Here is a 23690-nt window from a genome sequence, read left to right on the forward strand (position 1 = left end):
AGGCTCTGATTTGTTATTACAGCTGTAGCACCAATCCCATAGTGTAACTTGCTTTGTGCACATTGTGTGCAGCTCCTTGGAGGTAGAGGGACAGATAAGGGAAGCAAAAAGCCATTCGTCCTCAGAATGGCTCATTCAGCTCCTCAGACCATACAGAAAATGAGCATTTTTTCTGTTACATCCTTCTGTATCTGCCTGGCAGTTCTGCTGCCATGTCCTGCACAGTGATGGGTGCAGTTATCCCACAGTCCTGTCCCAAAAGCAGTACCATGAATTAGGGGAACAAAGAAAGGCCTCTCCAGAGCAGCCCTCTCTGCTCTGAGAGCTGTTCACTGATCCTCTCACAGCAGCTATGATGTATATGAAAATTTGTAGTTAAAATGCAATTTAATTGCAATTATACAGCAGATATCATTCCATTTAGATGAGTGAGAAAAGTGAAGAGGAACAATGAATTTGCGTGACTTCTGTTAAAAAAAAAATAATTGCAGACAACCCCACAACACTTGTTATGAGATAAACTATAGAATGAAAATGGGTAAACAGTGCAAGATTACTAGAAATGCAATTTTTCCATCAGGTGATTTAGATCACTAACTCCAAATGGAGCTTGTACACCACATCATTAAAAGTTAGTGCTATGTATTCCTCTGAGCTGTCATCTGCACTCAAGTTAAGACAGAGAAACTTAGTGAGGGGTTAAGTCTTGGTGTAAGATTTCAGCATGCAGGGTTCTTCTTTAAGAGAGGTCACTTTGCAGAGAACTGACTTACCCAAGCTGCACTTTCTAGGCAGAAGTCTGCCTCAAATCTGCCTTGGAGTGTGCCTGTGTCTGCAACAGTGATAATCCTGCACACTTAAAAGATGAGTGTCATACCTTTCTCTGCACTGAATATATTCTACTAACTCCACATGGGCTTATTTTGTTCATCTGTTAAAATCAGCTGCTGTCAAAAAAACACCATCTTTGTCAAGGATTGTTTTACAAAAGAAAACCAAACCAAACCAACACAATTTAAAAAAAAATAAATTAAAGAAAACCAGCGCATATTTAAGGAAAACCCCATTTTAACCAAAACAATTCAATAAGTGAAATCCAAAGTATTTGACACCTAATTGGTATATTCAAGAATTTGTGACAATAACCTCACAAAGAAGGCAAAAAGGCAGGAGGGCAATCAGCAAAATTCCCTCATATACCAAGTAAATGTGCATTTATTGCAAGAATGCTAGAGATAAGATAAAGGGCAGAGATGTTAAAACACGTCATCTTGTAATTGCTCTAGTTAGAGAGCATTTTTCTATGATTCCACAATAGTTATTTTTAAAAAATCGAGTAATGGGCAAAAGTCATATTGCAAATAGCAGTAAATTTGGAGCTATGACTCCTCAATTTGTCTCTCCAGTTCGAAAATAGATTAAAATTCTCTGTGATTAAATGTGCACCTAATGCACTTAATAATTTTTGAGATGAAATGTGAAAAACAAAGAAAGAGTTTAATAAAGATCTTGCTTGATATGTGCATCCAGAAACACTTGAAAGTCTGTTCTGCTTCTGCAAGCTTCTCAAACTGCCTTACAAAAAAAAGTTAAAATATGGGGGTTTTTGTGGGGTTTCTTGATCTCCTTCACTTCTACCATGTGGCTGAAACATCCTGACTCCTTCAAAGTATCAAAGAAAAAAGGACTCAAGCCTTGCACAGAATCTTCTTCTAAAAAGCCAGAAAAGTAATTCTGAAGTTAATTAAATGTATTTAATCCATGCAGTCTCTACAATTAACTCCTGTTTTTGAAAGCACAACAGCTTCCATATTTTACAGGAGGACAGATCCCACCACACTCTTACAGTGTTTTTATTAAGATGACTGGAAGCACCTCAATTTCCCAGCCAAAACCCTGGAAACAAGGAAATTAAGAGGGAAAACTCATCTGCTTGACAAACAAATGACATAGCCACCAACACCAGGCAGGGCAAATTCAATTCTGTGTGTGTTAAACAGCCACATATGCACTGTTTTTATAGCTGGAGCACACTCTGAGTAACTCAGCAATACTGTGCAGGCAAAGCCCAGGGCTTAGGCCAGCAGATGAAGAAAAACTGGTTCTGCAGTACCAGGGGGTGGGGTGGAGAACGTGACAGTGTTTAGGCTGCAGACAATAATGTAATGTGTGTTATTGCTGGCTCCTGTTCCAAACCAAGCCTCGGGCTGATGGAGCAGCCTCAGCGGTCACTGCACTCCAAGAATCCCCAGGATTTTCCCCTTACATGTGTTTGTTTTGCTTGGTCAAAAGAGATACCTGATGAAAGTCAGGCTTTTTCCATCTCTTTACAAAATATCAGGGCAGATGAAAAAGTCAGATTTTTCTCTTGAAGACAAAAGCCGGCTCACCTGCAATCCCTGAGGAAAAACTTTAAGTTCCACAAGAATCAGTGTTTTAAATCTTATCAGCTGGTTTTATAGCAAGTTTCATTGCTTTGATTCACTTGCTCCCCCCCTCAGGAGATGTCTGGGTGAGCTGGGCACACTGGTGGATGTGAATGTCATGAATCACACAACTTAAAAGCAAGGTGGGAAGAAGTGCAGGCTAGAACCAAAGCCAGGGGTCAACACACAACCTGTGTTGACTAAGGTAGCAGTGCTGGGTTGATGTTTGGACTTAATGATCTCAAAATTCTTCTTACCCAGCCTTAATGATTCTATGATTCTGTAATCATTACTGTCCCATCCAGAATTTGGTGCTCACAAGCTTTACCTTGTGGTCAGGTGCTCAGATTCTACAACCTTCACAGTCATCCAAAGCCAGGCGTTAGAAAATGCAGAGGGATATTAACTGTATGAAAAGTTAATCATTCCCATAGAAGGAAATGCTTAACTCTCACAATTAAAAAAAAAATATCCTCCAAAAAATCCTCTGGAAAACAAAAATACAGCCGAGTAAAAAACTTTCCAATGCCTTTTCATTTTAGCTCCTCTTTAACAGTTTTGTTTGAGAAGAAACGCTATCTCCCACTAAGAATTTGGGAGCTCACTTTTTCTTTTTTTTTTTCCTTTTTCTTTTAGCATAATGGGCCTGTGGTGAACTCCAGACCTATTCATTTATTCATTTGTTTCTGAGAGTTAGAACCAATCAAGTTCATCAAGTAGAGGTGTCCTTTGGGAGTGTTAGATCTCCTGGATTCTGTGACTACAGCTGGGTAGAGGCAAAACCCTGGGTCAGAGACAAAAGCTGGCTAAGAGTGGCAAAATGCCATTTTTTCTGACGCTATAAAGAGCATTCTGAGGGCATTTTCTCACCTGCACCTGTAACCTGTGGTTACTGCCCCTCACCTGGACACAGCCAGCAGGTCAAAGCCAGGCAGCCATGTGGCACTGCCATCACAACTTTCTTTTCCTCAAAAATGTGGGATCTGTTCAAAACTTCATTCCTAGGACACGGTCAAGTGTGCAAAGAAGCAGGAGTACCATGACCAATTTGAGGACTAAAACATTTACCCTTGTGCCTTCAGGACCAAGAACATCCTCATCCCTCTCCTCTCTTTCTCTGCTGCTCAGGGCTGGTTCTCTGACACACCAGGGTAATAAAGAGGAGTCCTTAACAAAGTCACTAATTACCAAAACCACTCTGCAGGGCTGGAAAACCACAAACATCTAAGCAGCTTGGTTCAACTTTAAAGCAGAAGGCTGGACAAGATGAAGAAGTCATTTTCTCTTGCACGTGAGAACAAGTTGGTTGATTCCTTTTGATGCACAGCAGCAATGATTTAACTAAACTTTCCTGAATGTCTTGAGTCTATTCTGTGCAGACCCCTTGGCTGAACAGGAATCCTCTTGAGAACCTAACCCTGCATGATGTCACACAATCCAAGGCTGGATAAGAGTCCAGTGTAATGGAAAGGCTCATAATTCTACCACAGGCCCTAAACTAGAGAAAAAACATTATTTTCTCTATGTCCCAGTTTTGAAACCTAATCTACTTCCTCCATAATCAGAATAGACCCCAGAGAAGATATTTAGCTGCCCAAAACACAGAAGAAACTTCTCACCTGAGGCCACATTTCAGACTAAGACTCCTCCAATTATGACTATCATTCTCACAGAAATTTCCATGACAACAGCAAAACCGCATGAGAGTAGGTGGAAAGTATTCCAAGAACATCTGGTTTTGGTTTTTATCCTTCTTCCCTGCGCTCCCTGTGGGGGGGAGGTGGTGCATGGAAGGAGGGCTGTACAATCTTCCCCACAGACACCCCAGAAATAACTCTGCTAGCACGAGGGCCCCATCTGCACATGAGGGGGGCTTGTCAGGCATACAAAGGCTATGATGGGTTCTGGCCAGGAGAAAATCATGATGGGGTGGTTTGTGCTTTGGCTCAGCACAAACTCACTCCACCATGGGCTTTGGTGGTGGCTCTATCTCCATCTCGGACACCACAGCGCTGCCAAAATTAACCACACACTGCTTGTCTGAAGAATTCAAACTCTTCCTCACCCACCACCCGCCTCCATCCAAGGGATTACACCACAGGAGACGCGTTAAGGGATCCTCACCCAAACCTTTGCCGCTCAATCACTTTAAAATCTTTACTCATAAACCTCTTCCTGCAGCTAAAAGTACCCAAATGTTTCTGTTTGTGCTTGGTACGCTGAAATAAGTGATGAAATATGAGGAATGTAAAACAGTTTGTAATAAAACACCATGCCTAGTACCTTTTTAATTTGACTCCAGTTTCTCATTTTTATCTCCAGGAGCTCAGAAATTTTCAATCCTTCCCACAGTTATTCTTCTGACTATGCAGCAAAACTCATACTATTTAAATTAGAATTGTGCAGTCTTTAATCTCTCTGGCTTTCCTCAGAACAAGGAAATGGCAAGAGTTAGCCTAGATAACTGGTTTCAATTTAAGCTAATAGTTTGTGATTTAAGGAGAAATCCATGTCTCTGGCTAACTTCCTGGTTCCACACAGCCAAAAAGGAATAAAATCGAGATGGAGCTGCTCCTACAAATCCTCAGTGCAAATACCCAAATTAGTACTGCAAATTCAATGCACATTTATTTTAAAATGTATTGCAAGGATTCCCACCACCATTTATGGCCTTCTGGGGTAACACACCAAGAGCAGCCAGCAGACCAATAAGTGTTCAATGACTTCCATGGTGACACCCTCATTATAGCCCAAATTTTGATATCATTAGTCAGGCTTGTGCCATGAATAGTCATTCCACTGACACAGACCCTCCAAATAAGGACCTCTTTAGTGCAAGCAAGTCTAATAGATTTGGCATTGAAGCAGGGCAGGGTACACAGATATTTAAAATTCACATGGAAAAAGTTGTGTTTAAGCACACCCTAAGTGCCATGGATTCATTTTGCTATGACTTGACACCTTGCAGGATCAACCTTTGGTGAACAGGGCCTTCAGAAATCTGGCACAATTTTAGCTCTTAACCTGTAAGTTTCCTACCAACACAGCAATCTAGTTTGGTTCAACTTTCCAACAGCTCCACTGACATTCTAAATTTTCATCTTCTGCGGGTGAGTTGCTCTGAAGTATAAACTCACAGATGCTGTGTATCTTCTAACAAGTACCTCCTCACTTGAAATTAACCTCTGTCCTAACAGAAACTGCTCCTGTTACACAGACAAAGCCACCTTGGCTCCTTGGCCCCACCTGGAAAAGGGAGTCTGGCTCAGAGGCTCGAGTTTCTGCGAAGGCACTGAGGAATGGTTTATCCTGCACTACACCAGGATGTGGCAAGGTGTGTTTTCCTCAGCATGTGCAGAGTAATCATCAAAACAGAGTAATTTAATTCATCCAAACAGAGTGATTTAATATCTCTGCATGTCAGCAGAACCTACCTACCCTGTTTCTACGCCCTGTACCTATGAACTCCTCCTGGAGGTCATAGAAATTGTTGTCACACTCCTGATAATTTAAAAACTTCTGAGAAAATAATAGAATTTCTCTCACACACACACAAAAGCCAACAAACAAGACAACCAACCAACCAATCAAAAATACCCAAACTGAAATAAAACAAACAAAACAAACAAAAGGAACCCAAACCACCCAAAAAAAAAAAAGGGAAAAGTTTGGGAGTGGGTTTGGCTAGCGATTATAATAATCTGACATTAAACTTGTTCAATGTAATGAATGCAATATAATGAACCAAAATCTCTACAATACTGTGCTCTAGCTAATATATTTGTTAAAATCTGGGTGTTTTTCATATACAAGCAGATCATGTCACCACAGTCCAGCTGAGAGGCCACAACAGTGGGACAGAAGTGTAGATGCATCGCGACAGGGAAACCAGGTCATAAATCTTGGAAAATTAAATTTCATAACAAAAAACCAATTCATGTCCATGAGAAATTGAGGAGCTGTGCATTTTTGTCCATGAGGACTGCAAAGTCACTGCAGCTTCTTTGAACCATACACCAGTCTGGTTCCAGGTTGTTCCAAGCAGAGACCATCAGCCTCAGTGAAAAATGCTTCAGTTTTGACTTAAGTTCTATTCTTGAAAGTTCAGTAATAAATTTTGACCCCGAGAAACTGCTGGCTCACGTGCACCCAGGACAATCTGCTCTGTATTAATTACACTTCTCTGATCTTGAAGAGGGAAAAGAGGAAGAGATTGCTCTTCACCCAGGAATTATACAGATTCGGTTTTTGACTAAACTTTCTTTTTTTTAAGCTGGGAAAGACACAAACTGAATTAAAAAGCATTGATTTAGAGGCGATTTAGAATCCAATCCCATCAAGTACTGATGGAGGATCAAATGTCATGAATTGTAGATGTCCACAGGTGCTGCTCACTGACAGATGTAAACGGGACATAACTAAAATTAAGACAATGAAAAGCACTACCAAAATTCTGTCACCTAATTTTCAAGTTCAAGTTACAAATTCTCAAGCATATATATTTTCTGGAGGCTTTGCAACATCTGTGTTGCATGCATTGCATAAATATCCAAGTTGTCTAGGACAGAACTTCAGCTACTAGAAATAAAACACTTACTAATTTCAATAACTAAAATCTCTGCAAGTCACCAGCAGGAGAAAAATTTGCATGACCTAATCTATGTCTTATCTAAAACAGATTACAAACAAGCAATGAGCACCTGCGTTTTGCAGTTGCTTTTAAAAAATATATGTACACCACAAAGGCAGGCTTGCTCAGGGCCAAGGCTAATTCACTGTTCTGCTTGCTGACTTTAAGAGCACTAAATTAAATGTGTAACAGCCAAGGACCATCCTGAGGATGTTTAGTTAGGAATTATCAGGGATTTATTTAGAAAGGAACCGTAGAACTGGCATGGAATAAAAAACTGTCAGACAGCATTGTGACACTGTAGTAAGTGGAAAATAGTCCTGGTTGCAAAGTATCTCTGTAATAATTTTACTAAACTAGGCCCAGAAACTATAATGTTTTTTCTGATCTGTTTCTTTCTGAATCTGAGATGACCCATTATTAAAAAGATGCTATTAAACATAGATGGCAATTCAATATCTGTCTAATTTTATGCCATAGACATATAAAAAGACTTAATTACATATTTTATGAACTGTAATACAGTTAGCATATATCCTACATCTATCTTTGTATATACTTATATATAGCATAGATAGTTTCTAAAACATTAAATACATTTCTTTGAAAATACTTTTATATAACTTCCAAAAAATAAGACACTTCAACAGCAACTTTTGTGAGATCTACTGCACTAATTATAGGCAGCTTGAACCCTGACTGCCTCTCTGTAGACTCCACACTGGCCTTTAATTAGGACCTGCAAGACCACAAACTGTAGTTTCCCTCCACTTGGCAATTCCCTTCAGATCCAGAGCAGCCAAAACCTATTTTAAATGGAATTTTCTCCCTCTCTGCTCTTCCACATCAGGCTCCCAAGTCACTTTTTAAGCCTTGCAGTGCTCTGCAGACCCATCTCACCTTCCATGTGCTCCACATAGCAGTAAACATCGTAAGTCTCGTTAGGGAAGCGGCGCCCGTACGTCCTGACTCCTTTCTTTCCCATCTTATCTCCAAAGCAGCCAACTCTTGGATGTCTAATTGGATACCTGGAAATGCAGAAAATTTAGCATTATGACTCTTAGGATTTCATCTTTTCTATTTTTCAAATCCTGTACAACTTTAGGGTATAACTCTAAACTCAAATAGAGTGTTAGTTAGTGTCTTCACATTTGGGTCAGAGAACACAATCCCCTGAAACTCAAGGGCACCCTACAGCCTCAGGCCCTGAAAGTATAAACAACAGTGAATTGAGGGGAGCAAACTTGGGGGAAATGACTTCATTACCCAAAGCTGGAATTGGAGCATTAACCTCTGAAATGCAAATGGACCAAACTTATAAATGTGTGAAAAACTCGTGACCATTGTCCATCTTGGGTGCAGCCTCTGGGAGGCTCCTGGCTGCCCGAGCTGCACCTTTTGAAGGCCTTTAATCAATACCCACTTTATCCTGTTAATCTTATCCAGCCTCTGCTCTCGGCAGCCTCTCCAAGGCATCAATTATGTCAAAACAACAGTTTAGGTCTGCACAGGCCAGGCACAGAAATTTCGGGTAAAAACGCGAAGGGGCATTTTGAAAGCCTCACCTGACAGTCTGGTCAGACACCCATCCAGCATCACACTGCTCAAAGCCATCCTCGTAGGCTGCTTTCAGCTGCTCTGGGCTGGCCATGACGGCGCCGTTGTCCCGGCAGGTCTGGTGGGCCTGTGTGAAATTCAGGGTGTACCTGCTCGTGGCAGCCCGGTAGTGAAACACAACACCTGGAAGGCAAAAAAAAAACCCATCAGTGGCACATTTTGGGTTGTTTCTGCAGCTACCACTACTCTGTAACTCAAAAATCCCTGTCAGTGGCATTTTTTGGGCTATTTCCACAACCATCACCACTCTGAAACCCAAAAACCCCATCAGTGGCACATTTTGGGTTGTTTCTGCAGCTACCGCCACTCTGTAACTTAAAAAAAACCCATCAGTGGCACATTTTGGGTTCTTTCTACAGACATCACCACTCCAAAACCCAAAAATCCCCAGTTAGTGGCATATTTTGGTTTGTTTCCACAACCATCACCACTCTGTAACCCAAAAACCCCATCAGTGACACATTTTGGGTTGTTTCTGCAGCCATCACCACTCTGTAACCCAAAAACCCCATCAGTGACACATTTTGGGCTGTTTCCACAACCATCACTACTCTGTAACCCAAAAAACCCATCAGTGACACATTTTGGGTTGTTTCCACAACCATCACCACTCTGTAACCCAAAAACTCCATCAGTGACACATTTTGGGTTGTTTCCACAACCATCACCACTCTGTAACCCAAAAACCCCATCAGTGACACATTTTGGGTTGTTTCTGCAGCTACCACCTCTCTGTAACTCAAAAAATCCCTGTCAGTGGCACTTTTTGGGTTGTTTCCACAATCATCACCACTCTGAAACCCAAAAACCCTTGCCAGTGGCACATTTTTCGTTGTTTCTGCAGCCATCACCACTCTGTAACCCAAAAACCCCATCACTGGCACTTTTTGGGTTGTTTCCACAACCATCACCAGTCTGTAACCCAAAAACCCCATCAGTGACACATTTTGGGCTGTTTCTGCAGCTACCACCTCTCTGTAACTCAAAAAAAACCCATCAGTGGCACATTTTGGGTTCTTTCTACAGACATCACCACTCCAAAACCCAAAAATCCCCAGTTAGTGGCATATTTTGGTTTGTTTCCACAACCATCACCACTCTGTAACCCAAAAACCCCATCAGTGACACATTTTGGGCTGTTTCTGCAGCTACCACCTCTCTGTAACTCAAAAAAAACCCATCAGTGGCACATTTTGGGTTCTTTCTACAGACATCACCACTCCAAAACCCAAAAATCCCCAGTTAGTGGCATATTTTGGTTTGTTTCCACAACCATCACCACTCTGTAACCCAAAAACCCCATCAGTGACACATTTTGGGTTGTTTCCACAGCCATCACCACTCTGAAACCCAAAAACCCTTGCCAGTGGCACATTTTTCGTTGTTTCTGCAGCCATCACCACTCTGTAACCCAAAAACCCCATCAGTGACACATTTTGGGCTGTTTCCACAACCATCACTACTCTGTAACCCAAAAAACCCATCAGTGACACATTTTGGGTTGTTTCTGCAGCTACCACCTCTCTGTAACTCAAAAAATCCCTGTCAGTGGCACTTTTTGGGTTGTTTCCACAATCATCACCACTCTGAAACCCAAAAACCCTTGCCAGTGGCACATTTTTCGTTGTTTCTGAAGCCATCACCACTCTATAACCCAAAAACCCCATCAGTGACACATTTTGGGCTATTTCCACAACCATCACCACTCTGAAACCCAAAAACCCCATCAGTGGCACATTTTGGGTTGTTTCTGCAGCTACCACTACTCTGTAACTCAAAAATCCCTGTCAGTGGCATTTTTTGGGCTATTTCCACAACCATCACCACTCTGAAACCCAAAAACCCCATCAGTGGCACATTTTGGGTTGTTTCTGCAGCTACCGCCACTCTGTAACTTAAAAAAAACCCATCAGTGGCACATTTTGGGTTCTTTCTACAGACATCACCACTCCAAAACCCAAAAATCCCCAGTTAGTGGCATATTTTGGTTTGTTTCCACAACCATCACCACTCTGTAACCCAAAAACTCCATCAGTGACACATTTTGGGTTGTTTCCACAACCATCACCACTCTGTAACCCAAAAACCCCATCACTGGCACTTTTTGGGTTGTTTCCACAACCATCACCAGTCTGTAACCCAAAAACCCCATCAGTGACACATTTTGGGCTATTTCCACAACCATCACCACTCTGTAACCCAAAAACCCCATCAGTGACACATTTTGGGTTGTTTCTGCAGCCATCACCACTCTGTAACCCAAAAACCCCATCACTGGCACATTTTGGGTTGTTTCTGCAGCCATCTCCTCACCTAGGTGCTGTCACAATGCTGAAAACAGATGGGCAGAATGAAATATAGTACAAAAAGTTGAGATATTACGGTATAAATTATGTTCCCCCTCTAGTGGCTGCTACTAGTAATGACAAAATACCCCCAAAAATCTGGTTTTTTGAAGCAGATTTTCTAAGCAGTGATGGGCCTGGTGTCTCTTTCTACACATCAAAGATCACTACAAATATATCATTTAACACTATATGGATTTTGGTCAATTTTCCATAGCCATATTTTCCTGCACACTCCGCAAACGGCACAAACAAAACAAAGCATGATTTTATTTGGGTTTTTTCTGGTTCTGAAAAGCACCTTGATAATTTCAGCAGCTTCTGGAGCATGTCAGGCCTTTGGAGAGGGAGGCCTGGTGTGAGGATGGTTTTGTTTAGAGCAGGATCTGTCTAGAAGCCACATTGTGTTTTCTACACACACACGATTCCCACTGAATCTGACAACAGCCAGAACAAACCACAAAGGGCACTGAAGTGGCAGAAAACAGCCATCCCACCTTACAAAATCATTTCCCCCTATTACCACTGTCTTTCACAGTTCAGCATCAAAGGCACATCCCTTGCAACACCTAATTGCACTCTAAAACCCTCAGAAGCATTTCAACACCATAAAACATGCAGAGAATGGAAACAAAACATAACAAAACAAGACCCAAAACCATTAAATGTCCCTTTTCTCTGATGGTTTTACTGGAGTACTTCGTGATGAGGAAACAGCATACTGTAATATAGTTTGGGAAAATGGTAATATTGTAGCAATAACTAATTTTACAAGTCTTTGCTGTTAGAGTATTGTTGAAAGATAAAGAAAATCTGCTAGCTCAGAAGCAAATAGAAATACAGGTCACTTAGCAAATTGTTGATGCAAGAATTGCCAATGTATTTAGAAATCTTTTTCTCATGAGGACAAAGTCTTGCCAGTGATCAAAAATCTCCCTATGGCCATTTTTCTTCTTGTCGTGATTCACTAAGAAATTAATACAGAAAATATTATGTGAAAACTACTCAGCCATCAGACATCCTTTTTTTTTTTTAGCAAAAGCCACTCGCAGAGAAACAAAAAGTGGAAAGGCTGGGAATCCCCATATTTCATCATTTAATAGGGAGTAACACACCAGCTGCAGCCACTAACTGGAAGCCTGCAGACCACCAGCATCCCCATAAAATGCCTTTCAGAACTGACAAAACCCATCACAAACAGCTTCTTCCAAGCAACAGTGTAATTTCAGCTCCAAATGGATCCAAGTGTTGTTTGGCAACAGTGACAAGTGAAGAATACACCCCGGGAAATTATGTCTGTGTTTGTATCGTTACATTAAACTTTCCAGGTGCCTGAAACTCAGTCATTAAGGGTGTTAAATTGTTAGGTTATTTCACTGCATTATTTGGCTCAGGCCCCACAACACCGTTCCAAACAATTCCTGGGCAGATTTCAAGAACAAGAAGGGAACAGGGACAGCTTCCAAAGGGCATCCTCATCCTGTGCTGGGAGACAAAGGAGTGCTTGAGTGGGGATGGGGACACCCTGTCCCCCACAGCCTCACACCCCAGCACACAGAGTTGGCCAACATCAGCATTTAAACCTCAAAATCACAAAAAGTATCATCTGGAGATATACAGATAATAGAAATATATATATAAATAATATATTTATATTTAGCATGCAGTATGCATAAAAATATTGATTTTAATATATTTGGAATTTAGTAGCAGTGGTTGAAACTGCAGGCAGAACACCTGCTGGTATAAATGAGGATTGCTATATTAGTAGCACAGTAGTAAATAAAGACAGGATTTCAGGAGGCCTGCTTGGTGTTCTGGATCTAAAATTTTAAAATGGGCAACTTTTACAGAGCTCCCAACAGAAGCAGATAGAATATTTACCCTGTTTCACAACTGTGAACCCATAATAATAGTCACAAGCTCTGCATCTGGCTACTCTATTTGTTATTTTTTTAACATATACAAACATTTTAAAACTTCCTTTTTTATAACATTGGCATTTCTGTAATAAAGCATATTTGATGCTGAGTCATAAATGTCCAATTACATGAAGCAATTTGTTAATTCAGTTTGTTGTTTTAATCCTAATTGAAATGTATTTTGTGTGAATTTGGATTAATTGTCTTTTTTATAATTGTTTTTCAAAGTTGCTTAAGTGACAGTATGACTTTAAACTCAGCACAGGAGTTTCTCAGTGCAGCCACCAAAAGGTTTGTTACCTTAGAGGGAATGGCAACATATATCTCTAAAGCTGTATATTTTTTTTTAAAGCTTCCTGCTGCTTAAACATATGAGTTCATTTTCCACAACGAGCTATTTCACCTCTCATTCCTTCCTCCTTTTTTTTTTTTTCCATGTAGGAACACAACTGCCCTTCCTACCCTGGCAGAGGCGGTGTGACACCTGAACGAGGCAGGACCAAAGAGTTAAAACCCCAGCCAATTTAAAGTGGATTTCGCCGAGGCAAAGAAGAGCCTTTGGTCATTTGTAAATCCTGGAAAGGAGCTCGGGGAATGCTTTGTTCTCCTCGCCCTGATCCACAAGGTAAACTTCACCTATTCTCAGAGCTGGAGGCTCCTCCATTTCCAGCGAGGAGCTAGTGGACATGAAAGAGCCTCCGAGATGAATGGGAAGGAGGACTCACTATGCATAAGCCTGTGCAACAGCTGCAATAATTAGAAGACCCCTGGGGCTAAGAAGATTAAAGTGCAGGACTTTCATTGTTTCAGTTAGACAGAGAGAGGGGGAAAACCCATTGTCCCGGTCTTTGCACTTTAAAACATTTGTAAAGGATTTTTTCCCCCCCCGCCCTTTGTCTATTTCCTCCCCGAAAGAAAAGGCAAGAAAGGAGTTGTCCTTGGAACAAATAAAGCAACTGGAAAACAGACTACAGCGGTATAATGTTGTCACTGAACATCTGGCAAACAAAGTCAGTGTAATTACAGGAAGGAGCAGCAGCAAGAAAGAGCACTCACAGGAAAGCAATTTGTAGCATCCAAAATTCACTTCTGTCAGAGCAAGGGTGAACGTCTTTACTCGTTTATCTCATGTCTGAGGCCAGAAAATAAAAATGTGAAGCATTTAATCAAACAAGGATTTTCCATGGGTAAGAGCCTGGTTCCGTGGTTACACCCCTTTGGGTTGCAGCTTTATTGTGTATCATGCATCAGAACCCTGCGGAACTGCAGGGGAAGCTAGTTTATTAGCTCCTGGTATGGCTAATAAATTATAGTTCACTTTCACTAGCGAGCTCACGCTGCTGCCTCATGCAGTGTTGGATGCAGCAGCACAAACCCTGAAGCTGCCTCACACAGCCAGCACCTAAAGGGAAAAGATTGTGATGGCAGCGCTTGTTATCCTGTTAATTTTTGTCTTCAGACCTTGGGCACTGTGGTGCAGACCCCTGAAATGCCCAGCCCAGCCCAGCGCCAGAGCTACCACACATTTCAGATCACATCTCACATCCTCCCTGGGCTCAGTGCAGAAGGCAATTTACATTACAAACACACCCCAAAAGCACGGGTTACAGGGCTGAGCACTGTATGAAAGGAGGGAACAGGGCAGCATTTTCAGTTCTCTGCATGAACAATTCGTTTGTGTCTCTCTCTCTAGGCTTTCCACCCATCTTCTGACGCCTGTCTTGGGCTTTGGCAACCTGAGAAGCAGAGGCTCGCCTTGCCAAACGCCTCAGGGGACTCAGGGTGGAGAGGGAAAGTGCCTTCCCCTCGCCCTGCCAGGGCTCTGCAGGATCAGGCACCAGCTCACAGGCGCAGGATGTTTGTGCCCATCCTCACAGCTCCAGATAACGAGAGAAATTATCAATGTTGAACTTCACCTGTGGTTTTAGCCTTTATTTCTCTCCCACCACAGCTCCTGCATCCAGGACCACCCCAGCCTGTCCACCCAGAGGCTGCCATGCATCCCAAACGTGACAGCAGCTTGGCCAGAACATTTCCTTCCCTCTTCCTGGCACGCCCTGCATGTAGACCCTGGGTCTTTACCACTCAGAAATAAATTTCCCTTTGCCATCCTTTGATGGCCCATACCAACTGTGCTCTTCCCTTACCATGAACATTCCCCAGGATCCATCAGGCAGGAGAGTAAAAAAACAGCTGGAAAATGCAGCAGCCCATGATAATTTACACGGAAGTTCAACATCAAGAGGTGGTAAGGTTCCTAGACAGGTAAGTCTGAAAGATTAGGTAAAAGCACCTCTCCAAATGCCTACTTAAGAGATAAAGAAGGGGATTTCTGCTGCAGAGAGAACGGATCAATTAGGTTGTCAGCACACAATCTCTGAGTGGCAGCGTTCCCACATCAGAAACAACTTTCATTTATTATCAAGGATTTCTGCTGCAGAGAGAACAGATCAATTAGGTTGTCAGCACACAATCTGAGTGGCAGCGTTCCCACATCAGAAACAACTTTCATTTATTATCATTATAATGCTTGCAGGAAAGACAAGTTTGCATAAAAATGAAAATGTGAATTCCCCTCTACTTCTGCCTCCCTAATTCTTGTTTCTTTCCATTAAAAAGATCAGTATCTTAAGCCTGGGATTGTCTTTACAGGCTTTAAAAAGAAAATACACCAAAAAAAACAATCGGGGGGGAAAAAAAGAAGTCTTTCAGATTTGCAGTAGAATCAAACAGAAACTGAGAAAATGAGGCCCATGAAAAGAATGAATTCCCAAAATATTAGTTAGAAAAGAATAAAGTGTTCTCACTTTTGGCAGAAAAATATTCACTGAGGAACTATAACAAAAGAGTAAGTAAACCAGAAGGATCCCGTTTGCCACTTTGATCCCCTTAAATCCAATTATCTCCAAGGAGGAGAGCAAAAATCAGCTCAAATGAGTGGTTTGTTCTGACTTCTTAATATTGGATACATTGGGTGATACATGTTCCTCTTAATTGCCCGATATCATAGCACCACACAGAACAAGTATTTCACTGAATATTCAGAAATGTTCCAGAAGGAAAAGTACTGTGTCATTTCATTTCTAGGTCAGATTTTTACAAGGTAGCTCAAAGGCATTTTATAAAAGTGGGCTTCATTGCAACTAGAGAGAAGGAATAAATGTGGACACTGAGACGTGCAGCAATACTTTTTTTAAAATCCTTCCTGGAATTCATCTCACCCAAGGTAGCTTTGCCTAAAGGTTACAAGTTGAGTCTAAAAGAGTCATCCATAAATCTCCCTAACTGGTGACCAGGGATATTTAATGCAGAGAGCTTACCTCACCCAGGAATACCCAAAAGCTGAGAGGCCAAGGACTCCCAGTGTGAGGCAGGCTGAATTGTGCACTTAGTCACAGCAAGAAAGGTAAGTAGAAAAGCAAGAAACACTATAGAGAGATGAAATTACAGAATCTTACAAAGGAAGAGTTGCTTCTGAGATAAAGGGAAAATTTTGGAGGAACATGCACAGCAGGCAGAGAAGAAAACACATGGAACTGAAAATGAGTATGAATTATTTGTTCTGCATATCCAGGATTGGACTTGGATGATCCTAGTGGATACCTTCCAAGTCAAAATATTCTGAGATTCTTCATTCCTGTCCTTGTGAGAAACTGAAGTATGTTTTACTGCCATGTTGTTAGATCCATTTTGAACACAAACTATCCCTGTCTGGGAGGTCAGTGTAATTATAGCACCAACCAGGGTGTCAGGAAAGCATTCTTCATGATTAATAACAGGAAAGGGGGTATCCAGTGTGAGGAAAGTGCCCCTCCAGTGATCCTGCAGAGCTGCCTGCCCCAAGGACAGCCCTTCAGGCCTGAATAATGAGTAAGGCAGGCACATGGCTGCCCCAAACTTCCTGCGTGGGCTAAAATTGTTTCCCTCCTCCCTCTTACACCCTCACCAAGTGCAAAATGCAAAATAGTAACTCCAATCTCCAAGGTGAAGTGTGGAGAGCACCTGGCCCCTGTGGATGGGTGTCCTCTCCTGTGTTTGGGCACAAGGCTCAGCACCTAACGTGGAGATTTGCAATGCCAAAGGAAAACTGGATCAAGTAACCCAACGTGCCATGCTCCCCCTACATTAGCTGTGACTTCCCCAGATCCCCAGGGCTGTGCACACAGAGCCACCCCAGCCAGAACACAACTGCTCACTCCCCTAGAATTAAAAGAGCCAATTCAGGTTTTTTGATCTAAGATGAGACATTTAAACAGATACTCAGATTGAAATATTTGATCTCTGTTTGATGCACACACAGCCAAGAACTGCTCAGCAGATGAAAGATCCCATGTGAACTCACAGTGTCTTGATGATGTCTCTGAGACAGAATCATGAAGTGGTTTGGGATGGAAGGAACCTTAAAGATCATCTATTGGCAAATATAAGCAGCTATTGATACCCAAGTAGCTGGCATCGTTAATTCCTATAACCAAGGCACAGGAAGGCCAGAGAATTACATCAATTTCCAAGATTCTGTCATTGTTTAAAAAACTTTCACCTGTCAAAAAATGATGCAGCAGAAATATGCACTGCAGAGACAAAGGCAATGTGTGTGATGAAACGTGTCTTCCCATGAAGGATAACTAAGATATCCATGTCTTAAGTCATGGCTTAACCAGGAGTCCACCCATGGATAATGAAAATCTACAGACATTCAAAAAACAAATGGGAAAAACCAAAGCCATATTGTTCAGGATAGAATAACAGAAGTCTCTGTGTGGGTAATTCCATGGGTGACGTGTCTCTGACAGCAACAGGGTTGAGTGTTTCAGTTTGCTCTTTGATATCAGCTGCTTTCATTGGAATAGGACTCTGGGACAGCCAGATCTTTTGTGTGAACAGTTTGTTGCTAATAACATATGAATCTGACTTCAGAAGTTCATTTGGCATCTAAAATAGCAAATTAACTGGATATTTGCACACAAGTTATCAAATTTGTCCGTTGTGATAGCTAAACAGAAAAAAAAATAGGTTCACAGTTACAACTTTTTTACAGTCTCGGGCTTGAGACCCAGCCAAAAGAAATAATTAGGCATTAGAAGTTCTACTTTCAATGACTAATATTCACTATTCAGCTTAACCTGAGGAAATCTGTATGCTACTGAGAAAATTATCCTTTCTCAGAAATCCCACTTTTTGTTCACAATACATTCCATCACTGGTAAAATACATTCATTTGATGCACAGTGTGTTCAGTAGCAGTTTTGTATTCCCAGCATACCTAAAGGAGAGAAATGGCAATTACAGTAATTTTATTCAAGTTATCTTTCCCAGCTATCTATTACACTACAAAGGTTAATTTGAAAAACAAGCAGGCCAGCTGTCTAATCTTATCTTCCTGGCTTCATTGATGCTGCATTTTGCTTTTTTGTTTGAAAGTTTAAAATTAGGTAATGTCCATAAAACAAACAGAGACCCTGAAAATACCTAGAACAAAAGTCCTGAATTGGTTTAAAAATACCCAAAGAAGCATAAAAAAATATCAAACCATAAATTCATCATAATAGCAAAAGTGAAATTACACCTGCTTCAGTAGAACTCTCCAAAAAAGTTTTGGCCATAAATTTGAGCATAAAATGAGAATAATAAAAAACTGGTGATAATTTTACCAGAGCTTCAGCAGCCCCAGCTCCACCCAGGAGAGCTGACCAAAGCACGGTGCTGAACCAGGCTATCCCTCAGCTCTGGAATCAGCTCAGTTAACATGGAAATATCACCCTGCACCCCAATCAGGACAGGATGAACAAAGTGGGAGAACAGTCTCCTTAAGTGGTGTCACTCTGGGGTGCAGGTTCAAAAAGAAACAGCAAAGATAATTTGTGTTTGGGACTAGTGGGATTTTTTTGGTTTATTAATAAAAGCTGAAATCACAAGAAACCAAAAAGAATAGAGCAGAAGATTTGAGCAGCAACATTCACATGAAGTTCTTATGAGTCTAATAAATGCCATTTGTTTACATAATGGAGAAAACTGAGAATGGATGGCACAAATGACAGTCTACCAAACCAATTTTCCACTTGGATCAAGACTTAGCTTTTTTCCTCTCCTGAAATTCTGACATTAAAGCAGTCATGGAAAAGAACAGTTGCAGAAAGTAAATGGAGCCTGTGAAGTTTTCACTGAGGTAAAATCATAAATCTAATCAGATCAACACTTTGCAGTGTTTTTGCAGGAGCAGCAACTACAAAAGCTACAGTATCACCATAAATCATCTGATATTTTATTGTCATAAACATCTGCAGCTCCTGGATATAGATATGTAGTCAAGGGAACACTTGAAAAGGGGTAAGGAATGCCAGGTACACTCGTTATGAAAAGTAATGTTCAAACCAGGATTTCTTTTGCTTTTGTCATTAGGACCTAACAGTTTATGAAGTTATGCAGACATTAATGGCTACACTGATTTATTGCATTTCCAAGTTAAGGCCACACCTTCAAATCCTTCTGTTGAATCAACGCCAACAGACTGTTCACATTAGGTTAGGCAGATTGGAAGAACAATACAGTATTAAGCTCACCAAAAAAGCCCTAGACAAAGCCATGATTTCCAGCAGCAAATATTAATGTTTGTTTTGGGATTCATTCACCTGAGTAAATACTGAACTGCCAAAAAACACCGAGCTGCAAAGGGGTGAGCAAGGCAGGGCCCAAAGCAAGGCTCCTATGAGGAGATCCATCCACACAGCTCAGTGCTGTTCTAAGCACAGGCAGAAGCCTGGGTCCAGAACGTGCCTGTGCATGGCACAGAGCCTGGGTTAATGCCCTGCCTTTCAGCACAGCCTGTTGGGTCAGGCTCAGTGCCAGCCCGACGGGCACTGGAGCAGCCTCTGTGCCACCATCCACGAGCAGGTTCCGAGGGCAGAAACACCCACAGATCACATCCTGCTTTGGCCACTCACTCTTTGGCTTTGCTTAAACCCATGGAGCACTCCAGGCTGGAGCAGAGGGGCTGGGACAGAGCCCAGGGGTGCCCAGGTGGCCAAGAGCCAGTGGCCCCTGGGCTGTGCCAGCCTCGGGGCAGTGACTGTCCCTGTGCTGGCCCTGCTGAGGGAGCATCTCAGATCCCAGGGGCAGCTCTGGGACACCCACAGCAACAAATTGAGAGGCTGGAGCCCCCAGGAGAGGCTGAGGGAGCTGGGAAGGGGCTGAGCCTGGAGCAAAGGAGGCTCAGGGGGGCCCTTGTGGCTCTGCACAGCTCCTGCCAGGAGGGGACAGCCGGGGGGTCGGGCTGTGCTCCCAGGAACAGGGACAGGAGCAGAGGGAACGGCCTCAGGCTGGGCCAGGGCAGGCGCAGGGTGGGCACAGCAGGAATTTATGAACTTCATTGAAAGGGTGATCAGACATTGAAATACACTTCCCAGGGAAGTAGGGACGTCATCAGCCCTAAGAGATTTCCAAAAATGCATGAATGTGGCATTTGGGGACCTGGGTTAGTAGTGAGCATGGCAGTGCTGGGTTAATGCTTGATCTTGATAATCTTAGATGTCTTCTCCAACCTGAACTCTTTTGAAACTCCTACCTCTTCTGTCTCTCAACACATAGACTTCTCCCTCTTACAATTTTGGAGACTATTTCCTAACAGAGATGGCAAGCAAACTGTTATCACTGCCTGCTCCACATTTAGCAAACACCTCCCCTACTTCTTTTCTTGCAGCTTCTCACAGATGAGTTTTTCTTTCGCCCATCCAAAATTTATTACTGGGCGAAAAGAAAAACATCTTCATGCTTGATGATCCTTTCCCAGAAAGAGCGGCTCCCACTTTTGGTGGCATAGTTTGGGACATCAAGATAGGCCAACCACAGCTTCAGTGGTGGTTGGCCTTCAGCTCCTAAATTTTCATCCTTTCCATCATAAGCTGCCTCTTTTCACCCCACTCAAGGGGCACACCACTAAAGACACCGCAGTAAATCCTCTCTGGTTTTGTGCTAATCACCCACGTTTCGCTGCTTCAGCTGGAACCACTGCTGGCTAGGAACCACAGAGACAAATCCTTACCCTCAACAGCCAGAGAGACGATGCCCTGCGTGTCCTCCACTCCGTACATGACGTCGCAGCGATAGACCCCGGCGTCGCTGGCGCGCAGCTTGGAGAAGGTCAGCGAGGCGTCCCCGCTCTCCTCGGAGTGGCTGGGGACAGACACCCTGTCCTTGTAGCTCTGGCCTATTTTGATGTTGCCGTTTTGGGCCACCAGGACCGTGGTTTCCTTGGCGTCCTTGCCGCTTTTGTCCAGCTCCACCTTGGACCATTTGATCCGGAGGTACTCGGCGGCGTAGCTGGAGGATATGGTGGGTGTGGTTGAGAAGAAGCACGGCAGGACTGAAGTTCCAGAGAGAGATCCCTTGACCAGGGTTTTTTTTTCTGCTTTAACTAGAAAAAGGGGAGAGAGCAAGGAGAGAGAAAGGAGAAATCATGTTAGTGTAACAGCAAAATCAGAAACAGATATATTTCATTGTCAATTAACAGTTCACTGATCCAAAGCCTGAAATCCATGAACCTTACTTGATTTCTAACAGGACTGGGGAGTACAAGCTGAAAACCAGTTTGTATCAATCTTGATACATCTTAGGCTGATGATGGGGCATGTTTCTCTTGTGGAAACTTTCATTCTGACTTATTTTCTCCACTTATGATCACCAAGTATTTAACATTTGGGAACTGGTCTGAAATTTCAGGTGACAGATGAACTGTAAGAACTATTTCTTAAATTCACAGGAGGAAGACCACTCTGAGTGAAAAATTATGAGCTACCTCACTGGCCAAAACCCTGAGTGCAGGGGAGCTGCTGGAGTTCACACCTTGCCTCTCCTGATGGCAGCTGTTCCTGTCCTCAGAGGGAAACACGGCCCATGGCTTTGCACCCCTGTCACCCCTGACCCCACTGTTCTCTCAGGAGTTAAATCTTTTTATTGCACACGTGCTGAAACAAAAGCCTTTCCAGTGGGAGTCTCCCAAATAGCCACTCTTTCAAAGCTGTTTCCTTGTAGCCTCCGGGCCTTTAACACATCGCAGAAATGAAATATTTCAGGATGTAAAAGCAAAGGAAGAAGCAAAGCACGCAGAAAGTCCCTACTTGGCTCAGACTTGACATGATCAGGACTTTTATCATTTTTTATGTCATCTCCAGCTGCAAACATTTCAGAGTGAAATCCTTCCATCTGACAATATCCTGAGGGGGAAATTGACTACTGTTCATCCAAGCTGCACACTGTGACTGAAGAGAGGGTTTCTGATGGATTTGCCTTTTTTATGTGATGTTATTTCATCACACGTAATGGCTCAATGAAGATTTAAAGCTGATGCTCAACAGCCAGTGTTTTACCTCTTTCACAGTCCTCTCTAACATTTTTGAAAGGTAGAGCATGGTCGTCATTATCTTGAAGGGAGCTGGGATTTATAAAGTTTAAAAACATAATAACTTAATAATAGCCATCAACAGAGTGATACATGAAACAAGAAACACCAGCATATGAAAATTATCTGTTTATCTATGATAAAAAGTATGATCTCTCCATAAAGAGTAGAAGATTGGAGAGTAAGATGGAAGGGTGAGTAGAGGGAGAGAATTAAAGAGGAGCAAAAAGGGAAGAGAAAAAAGAGGATGGAGAAAAAGAAAAAAAAAAAAGAAGAAGAAAAGAAGAAAGAAAACAGAAAAAGGAAACGGGAAAAAAGGAAAGTGGAAGGAAGAACAAAAGTTGCTCATTAACCTGATTGTTTTTAATAGGCAGATGATTTTCCACAGAACAAAGTCTTAATCGTATTATCTAAACGGGTTCAATACAAGAGTCATCAGCTTAATGCCCAAGTATTTTAATAATAAAGTACTAGCCAGAAAAAGAGAAAAATAGGCTGACAGAGAAGACACAGAATTCTGAATTAAGTTCTTGGGTCCTTTTCATCCATACCTACCAACTAGAATTCCTTGTTCACACAATTCAAATAGAGTCAAAATGATGGTATCAAAACTGATGAAACCAGAGATCTTTTATATCACCTTTATTTTGTTGAAACTTCACAGAGCTACAGTGGTTAGAGATAAAGAAATAGAATGAATTCTGAGTTCTATCAGTTGTGATGGAATTACTGCCAAATTGCACAGGTGGGAGATTAAAATCAGTCTCAAAATATTTAGAATTTATTATGATCTCTCGTCATCTATACACCTTACAGGAACTTTCTTCTTAATTGAAGAATGACTAAATTATAATTACACTGACTGACAGAACTTTAAAAAACTTTGTAAGAACATCTTTATGATTAAGAGTGATCTGGAATATCAGCACTGAACCCCGAGGAAATTTCCTCCCTTTAAAATTTGTGTCTTCACATCAGCCAGCTGGAAGCCTTGGCAAACAACACAGTTCATCCTGATATGAAAACTAGATCCAGCCTAAACTGTGCTACTTCCCAGAACAGGAGATTCTGTGGAGCTGCAGTTCTGCCCAACTTTAGAAAGCATTATACCACACTTTATAAAAAACTTTGTAGTGGCGAGGTGAGGGAAGAAAGAGAAGACAAGAAGAAGGAAAGGAAGAGGAGAAGTAGAAAGGAGGAGGAGGAAGTTTTTTCCTACAGAAAAAGACAATATTTGGCTGATACAATATCTGAAATACAAGATTAAGTGATGTTCCTGCACAGGTCCAAAAAGCTTGATTTCTTGCAGCACAACAAATTAGCTAGTGTAGCACAATTTACTGACCAATGCAGAAG

The 23690-nt window shown here is 42.0% G+C and overlaps 1 protein-coding gene across 4 annotated transcripts in view; it reads right to left on the bottom strand.

Moving 5' to 3' along the window:
- VCAN (versican) overlaps window positions 1–23690 on the bottom strand; it is a 102199-nt gene that overhangs the window by 67945 nt on the left and 10564 nt on the right. For all 4 annotated transcript variants that reach the window (XM_039696363.1, XM_039696362.1, XM_039696360.1 and 1 more), the window contains exons 3-5: window positions 20979–21350; window positions 8622–8796; window positions 7957–8084 (exon numbers count right to left, since the gene is read on the bottom strand). In XM_039696363.1, coding sequence (XP_039552297.1) covers window positions 7957–8084; window positions 8622–8796; window positions 20979–21350 — 675 coding nt within the window. The remainder of the gene's footprint in view (window positions 1–7956; window positions 8085–8621; window positions 8797–20978; window positions 21351–23690) is intronic.

This window comes from Passer montanus, unplaced genomic scaffold (genome assembly GCF_014805655.1).
Source record: "Passer montanus isolate IOZ18808 unplaced genomic scaffold, ASM1480565v1 scaffold97, whole genome shotgun sequence".
NCBI classification, from domain to species: Eukaryota; Metazoa; Chordata; class Aves; order Passeriformes; family Passeridae; genus Passer; species Passer montanus.